At 42.1% G+C, this 13,347-nt stretch overlaps 1 protein-coding gene across 1 annotated transcript in view; it reads right to left on the bottom strand.

The window, feature by feature from the left end:
* Nucleotides 1-504: 504 nt before the first annotated feature.
* The window catches only part of BPIFC (BPI fold containing family C), a 31,920-nt gene continuing 19,077 nt past the window's right edge, over nt 505-13,347 (bottom strand). Inside the window, exons 12-15 of the mRNA XM_033117605.1 lie at nt 4,764-4,806; nt 2,723-2,786; nt 1,923-1,999; nt 505-1,091 (exon numbers count right to left, since the gene is read on the bottom strand). Coding sequence (XP_032973496.1) covers nt 969-1,091; nt 1,923-1,999; nt 2,723-2,786; nt 4,764-4,806 — 307 coding nt within the window. The 3' untranslated portion in view covers nt 505-968. The remainder of the gene's footprint in view (nt 1,092-1,922; nt 2,000-2,722; nt 2,787-4,763; nt 4,807-13,347) is intronic.

The following is a 13,347-nucleotide window of genomic DNA, read 5'->3' as shown; positions in this document are numbered from 1 at the left end:
GACTGGCCGTGAGAATGACATGAACTTACACTTGCGAAGTAACCAACACAGGGTTGGGCACATGGTTAGCACTCTAATAAACCGCTCTTTCACACTCTTTCACTAGATTGTAAGCAACACAAAAGCAAACTTTGTGGTTTCTATTCATTTCTTACATCATCCGTACCAGTTTCTCTTTCCTCCTCTTTTGCCCCAATTTCACCCCATTGATTAGGAGCTCTACCTACATTAATATCATTGTCAACTATAAATTGTCTAGGTTTAGTACGTGGCACTGCTATTTCATTTAACCTGGGAGTTTTAATCCTAAAACTTAAGGAAGTGATACAACTTCCAGTTTCCTGTGATCATCTTGCTTCTCATTAGAAACATCTAAGAGGCAAAGAATTCCCCTTCGAAATCTGCACAACCTCAGTTTTCATCAATGATAAAGACACTGAATTCCCTTCCCTCATTCCTGTCTTATTTTATTTAGCAGGAAATTTAGCAAGTAAAAAGACAAGGTTGACATTGATAGAAAACAATTTTAATTAAATACGGGGTACAGTAGCAGTAAATATAAAACATAAAATCCAATATGCAGGGAGGGGGAGAACCCTAGAGAGCTGAAGGAGCTGAAGGGATCTCCACTGCCAACACCCATTCAAATCTGTACTTAAAGAGTTTCTCATGTACCTCATCGGAAGTACATGCCTAGCTCTTGGCCCTAGAATCTTATAAACACGGGAACACAAAACATGCATTCAAACATGAACATGCACTCAAACATCCACGATACACACACACCCCGATTTAGCTCTTTAACACACTTTGCCCCCTTGGTCCCTGAGGCCTTGAGAAAGAAAACTTTCAGACTAAGCACTTCACAAGAATTTTAAAACTCCAGTATCCACTGTCTTCTCCCTCAGAGTTTACAGCAGGTAGGATTAACGGTCATTTACTTCCTGGAGAGGACCCCAAACAGGCAGTCAAGGGGCTGACTTCTCCTTCCACTGTCCACTTATCAGGTTCAAACCTTCCCAACCATGGAAACTTGGTGGATGCTTTAATGAAGTTTCATACTTCAGGTCTGTCGAAATCAATATGAAATGCTGAAAAGGATGCAACAATGAAGATAACGTTAAACTTTGGGCACCTGCAGCCATAGGATGTCTGGGTTTGCCTGAGGGGTCAGGGGCAGATGATTTTTTACCAGGTCCTACTGTGTCACACCCTCCCCTCCCTCACCCCCCGTGTGAGTACTTCAGACATGGGAACCTGCCATTTTGGATTGCCGTTGACTTATGTGACTTAAGCAATTATAGAAGAGTGTGGGGAGGGAAGAGGGAATTCAGGGTAGTATATGGGATGGGAGAATTCCATCAGAATCTTATTTCCACCTTCCTAAACAAACAAAGAGCCAAGATGGAAGAAAAAAAGGTGTTCTCAAGTTTCTTAATAATGATTAACAGGGAAACAGCTAACAATAGCTCTGAACCCAGAGGAGGGTCTTTGGTTCATACAAAAGTTCATTTTCTAGATATTCAAAATAGCCAGTCTGGTCTCAGCCATGTCTTTTTCCAGCTACACAAGCCACTTCCCCTCTCTGAGTCTTACTATCCTCACCTATTAAATCCCAGCCTTACAGGTTGTTTTGTGGAATAAAGAAAATAAAGCACGCTGCAGTGCATTTTCTTGTACTGTGGTGTGAATAAATTTGGCTGGGAAAGGAAATCGGACTTTGTCTGATTTTAAAACTCAAGTTTAAATGCTTTTCGTTGTTAATCGCAAGCTTTAAGACTTGAACACTTTGTTTGTAAAATTCCCTGGGCTGGGGAGAAAACAAAGCAGAACAAAATAAAACAAAAAGTAAGCAAACAGAGAGAGGTTTCTTCTACTATTGAAAGAAATGGGGGAAGTTAAGAGAATAATCACATTCTTACCTCAAGAACTTCAACATCTGAATTGACAAATGAGATTTTGTGTGGGTTGGGCAGAGGAAATCCTTGCTGCAATTTTGCTAAAATATAAAACAAGATGTACAAGAATTGGGTACGGGCACAGAAGTTTTGGCAAACATTTTGGTAAGAGACTAACAAGCAGCTTTTAAATAATTTATCTTATCATTCTTCCTGGTTCTGTGTTTTCATTCTGTCTGATATGTCCCTAGCATTTCCCTGAAAGAATTGTTACATAATCCATTCTTAATAAAAATGCACCTGCAATTCTGGGCATTTGGATGGCAGAAACATGGTGGTACCTCGTCCAATTTATATTTTCAAAATACCTCATTTGGTCCTGAGAACTTTTTGGTCTCCAATACAAAACGTGTTTTCACCAAGCCAAACTCAAGATGCCGCACTTTGTAAACAACTGCAGTGCAGGCAGAAGGCCTAGGACTGCCCTTCATGAAAACTATCTATCCAGATGGTGGTCTTTGCGTAAGAACCACAGAGGTAACCTCTAGGTAGGGAGAAGAATCTCATTTCTGGCCGATCTGAAGGAGACTCTTCAGCGCTTAGCTGTTTTTGCTGAGTCTTCAAATAGAGTTGCTAACAAGGCTTGGACCCAAAATAACTAATTTTATAACCATATCATTGATGGTACAAACTTCGCAAATTCTGGCACTGGCCTGGCGGCTTCATAGTAATGCTCTAGAGGTACAAGTTTCATGAAAAGTCCCAAACAATGCCCAACATTTAGTCAATGTCAGAGACACATTTTCCCCCCAAGAATCTCTTACCGTTGGCCAGTGGGAGGATGCCAAAGTGGAGAATAGAAGACAGAATATTCTCAAACCTCAAGACCTAAAATGAAAAGGGAAACTAAATCAGTTGCCAAATCAGGGCATTTTGAAAGTACCATGCCTGGTCTGGACCTGCACTTTCCCAGACCTTATCAGGATAGACAGCTATAATTAGAATCTCCCCATAGAGATACGTATTCTAGTTTTACAGACACTGAAAGCTATTTTGTGGGAAACCATATTACAGAGTTTCCCAGTCTTTTTTCCTCCTTGAGGATGGACATATCTACTCTCTTCTACCCTGGATCATGGTGACAACAAATGTAGAGAGGCCACATGGTGGCAGCAAACATGGCAGCTTAGATATCTACCAAGTAAGACAATCTAGAGCAACTAAGACGTATCCCAGTTAGTAGTCCTTCCTTCCTTTCCTGGGAACCCCAGCCACAGTAGCTCCCTTGCATTATGTTATGCCTTATTGTTAATGCATCAGCAGAACATCCAATTTATCTTTAATAAACTGTGGTAGTTGTACAGCCTTAGCTAAGTGTTGGTTCCTGGGAAGATTCAGGTATTAAAAATAAATGGATTGTGATGAACATCAATTCATTCAATGAATATTTTTTGACCACCCTATAGGCTTAGCAATAATAAGAACCTCTTTGCAGCTTACCAAGGGTGGCTCTGAAGCAGACTTCCTAGGTTTACCTCTTGTTTTTACCACTTTACTGTGTGATTTTGGGAAAGTTCCCTAACCTCTCTGTGCCTCAACTTCCTCAGCTATAAAGTGAAGATAATACCCTGTTTCCCTGAAAATAAGACCTAGCTGGACAATCGACTCTAATGTATCTTTTGGAGCAAAAATTAATAATAACACCCGGTCTTATAAGACCGGGTTTCAATATAATGTAATATGATATGATATGATATGATATGATATGATATAGACTGAGTCTTATATAATATAAGACCGGGTCTTATATAATATAATATAATACCAGGTCTTAAATAATATTATATAAGACCCGGTCTTATAATATAATATAATATAACATAACATAACATAACATAACATAACATAACATAACATAACATAACATAATATAATACCAGGTCTTATATAATATGATATAATATAAATAAGACCAGGTTTTATATTAATTTTTGCTCCAAAAGATTCATTAGAGCTGATTGTCTGGCTAGGTCTTATTTTCGGAGAAACACGGTAGTACTAATATCGTAAGATTGTTGTGAGGATTAAATACATTAATGTTATATAAAAATGCCTGGTACATACCATTGTCCTTTCTTTCAGAAATGTCACGGTTAGTACACTCTGCTGTTATACTAGCAGTTTGTCTGGGAGTTCCTGGAAGACTTGGACTCATTTGCCTCCTCTGGGCGCAGGAAATATTATTTATGTGACAGTCAGCTATGTCTTCTCATTGCATATAGTCTGTCATCTACCAAATGGCCATGCCGCAGAGGTGCTAAATCATAGGGACCCCGTAGCTGAGAACCACTGCTCTAGAATATAAATGCCACTAGTGTAGGGATGCTACTTAGTGATTTGGATGATCTTCCTGAAGCTCTGGGTCCCCCCAAAAGGTATCGACACAACCAGCCTTGACTTAATTTTAGGATATGCCTGCAAAGCCTTCGAAGAGCAAACTTAACCATGGCCTAATAATTGACACACATCCTTTTGGAGTCTGGATCTTAAATTTAACTTGACAGGATGACTTTATCCAAAAAATAAAATCTCCCTGAAAATTCCAACATTACGCAATGTCTCGATAGTCTTTTGAGTTCTTTTGAAAGTCTTTCTGAATAGATAAAAGCGAATTGGGGAGTTCCTCTCTTGTTTAATAGTAAATGGGCTTGGATGAGTAGCTACATAAAGAATTTTAAAGTTAAAACTTACACTCGTGGGAAAACCAAGTACTACTCAGAGACACAGAAAACAGTCATCCAGCTACTACATAGGAGAATTTTCATTTTTCCCTGGACAAGGAACTCTGAGAGCTCTGATTCCTACCTCAATATTGCTGCGATTGGACTCTGGCAAAGAGAGGCGGAACCTGAAAGCAAAACAAAACAACAAAAACCAATAGGAAAAGGTTAAAAGAAGAACATTTTAAAACAACCATTTCAATAGAAAGGAACAAAAGGGAAAGGGGATTTTTTTTTTTTTAGCTCAATAAGCTGCTATTTAAAAAATACAGAACCTGGTTAAGGACATAATGTTCTATTATATCTTTACCCCTATATTTGCTGCTTACGAAGCAGAGCAGGAATGGCAGGAAGGCTTGGCTTTGTGACCAGGATGGGTTCTCCAAGAGTCTTTTCTCTGTGGGACTTATTGTTGGGAACTTGAATGCAGAACCATCTTAAGAAACAGTTTTCTGTCTACAGCCATATCTTCCCCCCTCTCCTGATCTCCTCTGATCTCTGAAGCTCAGCAGGCTTGGGCCTGGTTAGTACTTGGATGGAAGAAATACTTTCCAGGTCTTCTTGCTCTGAACTCAACGGGATAACTTTTCTGAGCCAGGCTGATCCCTCATAAATAAATGTGACAATAACGACGATGGTGATAGTGATGACACTATGTGACACGTCCTGTTTTAGGAGCTTTATAAACATTTCAAAATTTAAAATAACCCTGTGATTGATATGATTGTTATTGTCCCTTTTGCAGATGAGGAAACTAATGATCAGAGAGGAGAATTAGATTACCCAAGTCACAGAGTTAGTAACTGATGGACGCAGATGACAAAGCTCACTCTGCTTGACTCTAGATTCTATGCTCAGTCTAGGCCACATCTCTCAGAGGGCGGGATCACTCATATAATTTTTTAGCTGCTCAATCATAACACAGGGAAAATGTTGGTGATGACGGCCGTCTGACATGAAAGGCAGTGCTTTGACATAAATGTCAAAGTCACTGCTGGGGAAATGTGAAGGGATGCCTCCACCTGGTCACACCACCTCTTATCATGGACAAGCTGGACCAGGTTAGAAATTTGCCTGAATACAGGTGGCACATACTTGTGAATTTTCTTTCTTTCTTTCTTTCTTTCATCACAACCCCAAGCCATGATTGGCCACTTCAGGACTACCTGTTATGAGTAAGCTTGTCTGGGGTTCCCCACGAACTGTCTATCCTTTCCTCCTGAGGCCATTTTACTTCTATCTTTTTCCTAGATCTCTAGGCATAGTCACCAGGTTGGTTTACTGATGACCACGTCTCACTGACTGCAGAGAAATGGGTGGAGCCAAGAGCAAACTCTCCCTGCTGTGGTTCTGAAAAACACGCAAGCACAGCTTAGACCACTAGGTGGCAATAGAGTTCAGTCCTTTGACCTTTCATCCTCTGGCAGGCCCCTAACCTGCTACTTAAAGCCTTGACACTAGAACTAATTTTTATTAAAGAACCCCAGAGCTCTTGGGAAGAAAGGGAGTTCAAACAGCCCTGCCTTGCAGACATACAGAAGTATAGCCCATTTAACAATGCAAGTGCAAACTTCATGCAGCCCATGAAGTGCATGGCAAAAGGCCTTTCATAATCTGGGTCAACATAGCAAACGTGACATAACGAAGGTCAAGCAGACCAAAGCACAGGTACTCACAATTCCATTACTCCAACCTTGTGACCGGAGCAGACATTGAAAATCAATCCTGCACGCAATACTCTATAACAATTGTTTATCTCTTTGCCCTCTGACTGTGAACTCCTTGAGGGTAGGGGTTCAATAATAATTATATTTGTATTCCCAGGATTGAGTACAGAGCACATGTAGGTACCTAGTGTCCATGCATTCATTCATTGATTCATCTAGCAGGTATTTATTGAACACCTAATACATGCCAGCTCTGGGACAGGTACGGAGGATATGATTGTGAGCAAAACCAGACACTGCCACTGCTCTCATGTGGGGGGGCAGCTTATAGCTGCCTCGTGGGGAGGCAGACATTAATCAAATAACCCCACTGATGAAGATTTCATTATAGATTGAGATAAATGCTCTGGTGGGAAGAAAGAAATTCACAGCGACAAATAACAAAGGAATCTGATCTAACTTAGTGGGTACAGGACGTTTTCCAAAAAAGGGAAATAAATCCTTGTGCTGGCATATGACAGATGAGCAGGATTAAAAAGGCAAAACGGGAAAGAAAGAGGGAAGGGGTCCGGGCGGAGGTTGCAAAGGCCCCATGGAGGGAACAGAAAGCAAGGGAGAGAGTGCAGCAAGATGGTGCGAGAGAGGCAGATAAAGGTGACCGGGCAGGGTTTCTCAGGCTGTGTTGGAATTTTGATATTTACCCAGACGGCAAGGACTCTATGGAAGATTTCTAACAAGCGAGATGATATCTGTGTTTGGTAAAGAGCTCTCTGGCTGCAGTATGGAGAAAATATCGGCAGGCCAAGAGGTTTCCCAGGTGCTTGTTCTAGGCTCAGAAATGTGCCAGGCAATCTGAGGAATTTTATTTACATCCATACTTATGAGGAGTAGAGAGAAGCTGTGTGTATAGGAAACAATTAGAGAACAATACAAGTAGTGTGTGTTCAGGTGCTTCACGGTGGGTTTACACACCACACGGACTCTGCAGGAATTCTGAGAAGGTGTGAAAAGGGGAAGAAACCAGTGTGGGTTGGAGGGGTGTGAGAGTGTGTGTGTGTGTGTGTGTGTGTGTGTGTGTGTGAGAGAGAGAGAGAGAGAGAGAGAGAGAGAGGTGGAGAGGGGTGAGAGAGGTACATGGGGGTAATAAACTACCCTTTAAGAGAAGCACTCTGTCTACTACCTTGTAAGTACTCTATCATGTCCCTTAGCACCCGTATGATAATTGCCTGTTAATCTGAGTGTTTCTTTCACCAGGTTGTGGATCTGGAAGGTAGAAACAAACCATCTCTACTCTCTGTTTTGAGAACAGTGCCGAGCACATAATAGGTGCTTAACAAATTGCCATCGCATGGCTATATGGATAAATGAGCTGATAAAGGAGATGGGTGGGGGAGTGTTTATTGGAACATTCTGCTTTAGACTGGCTCACTTTGGGGGTGAGCCAGTCTAAAGCAGAATGTTCATTTTAGGGAGCTATGGGAAGCAAGGTTAGCTGGTTTGAAAAGTAGGACCAGTAATGGAAGGGCTTGAAAACCCCAGGCTGTGGATTAATCCAACTGTGAACAGTTTGGAGGGGAGCAATGTATTGAGCCCATTCCAGTATTAAAGGACCCTCTCGATGAGGAAGAGGCCCTCCATATTTTAACTTCATTGCCTTCTGCAGTCTGGAAATTCCCCTGAGAGTCTGCGAGAAGGGGAAGAAGTCATCTGGGGTTTCCTCCTCGGCCTGGGCCCTCCACTGTGGCATTCCTCTGCCCTGGCTTCGACAGTAGCTCAGAGGAAGGGTAGAGATGAAGGTGCCAAGCCTGAGCTCTGCTGCCCTGTCCAAAGAACCGTTCCAACAGAAACTGAATCCATTCTTCCTGGACCTGTTTTCCTTTCTGGGTTTCTCTCCAGATGGCGCATGTTAGGAAATGTTTATCCACCCAAGCAGTGAAGAGTGGAGTTAGGTGGTGATTCTATCTGCTGGTAGTCAACTAGATTTGCATTTTCTGATGGTGTCGTGTGGGAGGGGTTGTCGGGCGTGCGTGTGTGTGTGTGTGTGTGTGCACGCGTGCACTGATGGTAGTGGGGTGGGGTGCAGTTAGAGAGCATCCAAAGCCTCCTTCATTAAGGAATGTCAAAAATATTCTAAAGTTAAAAATGGTTCAGCAATAAGGTACACTTGATTGCTTCAAGCTTTACTTGTGATTAAGAAAAGTGGGTTGGAATTAAGTCATCTGGACGAGAATCAAAAAAGGGAAAGCGTCATTTAATTTGGCCTCTGAAATAGTCTCAAAACGTCTACTATGTGGGCCAACCTGTTTTAGGGTTACCTCCAAATAGAACTGTGTTTGGAACAAAATTCTCTGTTGTAGACACAACAGGAAGAATATGGTGGGCCAACTCCACAGCTTTGAAGACCATCCTGACTTGTCATGTCTCTTGAGACCAACTTCTCCCTCTTATTTGGTCAAACTTTGATTCTGAAATGGGGGAAAGAGTGAAATACTGCTACTAGCAGTAACAAATCTTTCTTGAGCCCCAATTATGAGCTAGGTATCATGCTTTTCATGCATTATCTAATCTAGTCATAAACAATTCTATGGAGAGGTGCTCTGTTTTGCTGATGAGGAAACTGATACTTAGGTTAATTAACTTGTTCAAGGTTACACAACTCCAAATGACTGAGGTAGAATTCACACTCACCTATGCCTGACTCCTCTTAAGTAGACATACTCAAAGAAGTCAGGCTTATTATCCATACTCCCAGCTTTGCTTTCTTTATCCCTCCTTTACTCAATGCCTTAATACAATGAGAAAAGGGCTGTGTCTGATGCCCGTGTCTTCTACCAATACTCAACACGAGAAAGCACATGCTGCCTGTTTCAATTTAGTGTGACTCCGTGGTCATGCATTTCTGCTTCTAGGCTATTTATTTTCCAGGGTACTTATTTTCTAGGTCTTAGGTCTAAGTCTTATTTTCTAAGTCTTAGCTCTTTGCTGCATCAAAGGCAGTATAATGTAGCAAGCAAACACGCATGGTTTTGAAAACAGACTGACTCCGGTTCAAGTTCCGGCTCTGCTATTCAAGAGCTCTGCGACTTGGGTAAGTTATATAACCTCCACAAACTAGAAAATGGGGATAACAATACCCACCTCCGTGACTTTTCATTCAATCTGCAGGCATCTATTGAGCATTGTGCCAGGTCTGGAGATACAGTTGTGAGGTTTAAATGAAATAATGTATGTGCAGTGCTTGGCACAGGACCAGAAGACAGTGAAGCCTCAATAATAAAGAGTGAGCATACATGATAGAACACAAGGTGACTTCTCTAAGGCCATCACTGGGCAGGAGACGGGGGAGGGGGAGTGACGCGTTTCCTGAATAGGGGAATTCTTGAAATGATCTTGTATGATTGAGGACCTCCTTCCCCTGGCTGAAGCCAGCCCCCAGTTTTAAATAATAGCCATAGCCAGCATTTCTTGAACAGTTCACATGAACTTTACACGGGTTAACTTATGTGTTTCTCACAACAACCCCTGAAGTACGTTTTATTACATCCTCATTTTATAGAGGCCCAGAGAAGTTCATTAACTCGCCTGAGGCCCTACAGCTAATGAATCTGGGCAGGGATCTGAACCAGCTCCTCTGACTCCTACGCCCGTGATCTCACCACCTCTCTAAACTTACCACACTGATTTCTGCATCTCATTTCTGCATCTCATGTCTACATAGCCTGCCCTGGATGTTTCTAGAAAGAGATTCCTTCAGGCAGGGGATAGTTAGAAAGGCCATGGTGTTCTGGGGAGCCGGACTGGAAACCTTGTTCTCGGTTCTTCTCAGGGATGTTTCACTGATCCCCACCCACTTTACACTTCTTTCTGACATCACCTAACACCAAACCAGCTCATCCTGAAAAGCAGCATTTGCCTGTGGAACCCAGAAGTGGAGGCCCTGGCTGGGGTGGCCTGTGTGGTACGTGGGGCTACCATTCTTGCTTTCAAAGGCTAAGGCTGCTCTTTCGGCACCCCTCTCCTCCACACACACCTTTGCAAAGTCTTGCCTCTTAGTTCAGCTGCCTGAAGCCTGAGAGATGCCTGGCCCACCTGCTTTGCCCCCAGTCTACTCGTTGCCCGAGGTCTGCTATAACACCCCCTGCAGGAGCCACCCTCAGACTCAACACAAGCAACCTGTGCAACTGAGAGAGGGCGAAGTGCTCAGGAGGGCCTGTGCTTGGTTTAATGCCCTGCTGTCTTCATCTTGAAATTGTTCATAATTTTTGAACAAGGGGTCTGCAGTTTTATTTTGCACTGGGCCTTGCAAATTATGTAGCTGGTCCTGCTCAGACCCCACTACAGCCACAGGGTCCAGAAAGCCTCCCCAGCACAAGAATCTAAAAGGGGACTCCAGGAAGGCAGGAGTCCTCATTTTAGGTCTGTGTTTATGAAGTCGAAGCATGCTTGTGGATCGTAGGAAGCCGGAGAATGAATTTCCACATTTCTTTGGACAATGTGCCTTTAACAGGCTACAATGTGCCTTTAACAGGCGTTCCAGTTACTCCCATAAATAAACTTAACACCCACTGAAAGTGCAGTTTCTTACGAGTAGGATCACTGGAGACGAGGGTCAGCCTGATTTAAGCAGAGAAGTGAACCTGTTCTCTCTGCTCCTTAAGGTCTTTCCTACCTGCCTGCCGTAGGCCTGAAGCTCCATCCTGATTCTATTCTTCCTTCGGATCCTGCCAGTAAAGCAGACCCCTGCTCAACTTACTAACTTGCTGCCTCAGCTAACAGCCCTGTCCCCGTTTTCCCCATCACTCCAGATTTCCAGCCTCTCTATTAGCCCTTTCCTCTTGGTCTGCAAACAGATGGAGGTCTCACTTGTACTCATAGTCATGTTGTTCAGGCCAACCACGTTCCAAATTCTCTCCTCTCTCTTCTGACTTATAGCTCAGATGCTGTCAACTCCTCACTGTCTTCTTTTCCCTCCTCATTTCCTGCTCTCTGGCTCAACCATTAAAACTGCCATCTCACAGATCATCCATCAAGGTTCAGAGTTTCATGAGCCTTGATCTTCTGGGAACAAGGCCACATTATGACTTCTGGAAGTCTAAGGCACTTTTGCTGTTGGGAACCTTTCCTTCATAAAAAAAGTGATAAATTATATTTTGAAACTGTGTTGGTATAAAGATAGGTATAATCCACTGTGGATTGTATTCATGTTTTTATTCTTATTATGAAGTATATTAAAACATTTTCATGGGTCCTTAAATTATTGTGGGCTCTAGGCATGGTGTCCACTGAGCCTAATGGAGAAATCTGTCTGTTTTGAGGGGCTGGCAAACATTTGGTAAAGCCTTCTTGAAATATTTTGTCTCTGGGAAACCACACTACCTTTTTGTCGTTGTTGTTCCTTTCATTGGGAAAACAATATACAGTTGATCCTTGAACAACACAGGTTTAAACTGCGTGGGTCTACTTATCCGCTGATTTTTTTCAATAAACACAGCTGGCCCTCCATATCTGCGGGTTTCACATCTGTGGGTTCAACTAACCGTGGATTGAAAAAAGGTGAAGGGATTAAGAAGTACAAATTGGTAGTTACAAAATAGTCACAGGGATGTAAAGTAAAGCATAGAGAACATAGTCAATGATATGGTAACAACTATGTATAGTGCCAGATGGGTCCTAAACTAGTCAGGGGATCACTTCTTAAATTATATAAATGTCCATTCACTATGCTATACACCTGAAACTAATATAAAATAATATTGACTGTCAACTGTAACTGAAAAAAAATAATTAAAAAAACTTATTTTGATCAGCAGTTGGGAACATGTGGATGTGGAGGGCAGACTGTGTGTATTGTTCTACGCCATTTTATATAAAGGACTCAAGCATGTGATTTTGGTATCTGCAGGGGGTCCTGTGACCAATGCCCCACGGATACCTAGGGTGGACTGACTGTAGTTATGTTTTTGGGGAGTCAAAGTTGTCTGCAGATTTTTGACTGTGTAGGTGGTTGGCGCCCTTAGCCTCTGCATTGTTCTAGGGTCACTGTAGTTATGAAGAAACTTTGGGGCAAAAACCCCACTCTCAGAATCTAATATCCTACCGCAACTCTTCATTTGCTATTCCCTTCCCTTGTCCAGATGGAAAGGTATTTTACACAGCTGACTGTTGTGCAGTTCCTTATTATGCTTGTTTCATGTAATATTACGTTATTGAAAACATCTTCTATGTTTCTATAATAGTCTTCATAACCATCAAGTTGACTGATGGTGATGACTTACTTTCTTTGCTCCTCTGTTGGTTTCCTATTCTTTTTGGCCTCTGCCTTCTTTGTTTTATGGCCTCCTCTTCTTCCTTTCATGGATTTAGTCTGGGCCATCTGATTATTCTGCATATTCTCCCTCCAGGTAGTCTGATTCATGACTTCAACTATCAGCTCTCTAGGGCTGAGGAAAATGGGCCATTCTTTCAAATGGCAATTAGTGTTCAATGATCTGTGTATATGGCTGGCTCAGGTCCTTTCACGCTGCATGGCTTGCATTTGAGAGTCAGCTAGGCCACGTGGCACAGTCTTGTGAAACTCTCTCTTCTAGTAATGGGATCTGAGTGTCAGAGCCTAAAGGTACCAAAGGAACAATTTAGTCTAACTTCGTTATTTTACAGATAAGGAAACTGAGACTCAGAGATTAATAGACTTGATCATGGTTAGAGAACCAGTGAGCAGGGATTCAAAACTGCATTCCTTTACCTCCAAGTTCATGCTCTTTCCTCAACAGCATGCTTTCTGAATTTGTCAAGGAGGAGCGACTTTAGATTATATTGCTGTACCGTTAAAATGTGCATTTATATTACAGAGTTATATTTATAATTATCTTGTTTGCCCATTTTATCTTAATATTATTTAATGGGAAGAAAAAAGAAAAATTTCACAGCACATTTTTTAGTTAAGTCCATATTTTGAAATTATCTGGACTTGCAAACAACACCTCCGCTAAGGGATTAATATCC

This window comes from Rhinolophus ferrumequinum, chromosome 10 (genome assembly GCF_004115265.2).
Source record: "Rhinolophus ferrumequinum isolate MPI-CBG mRhiFer1 chromosome 10, mRhiFer1_v1.p, whole genome shotgun sequence".
NCBI lineage: Eukaryota > Metazoa > Chordata > Mammalia > Chiroptera > Rhinolophidae > Rhinolophus > Rhinolophus ferrumequinum.
This window is presented reverse-complemented; position numbering and strand designations above follow the sequence as displayed.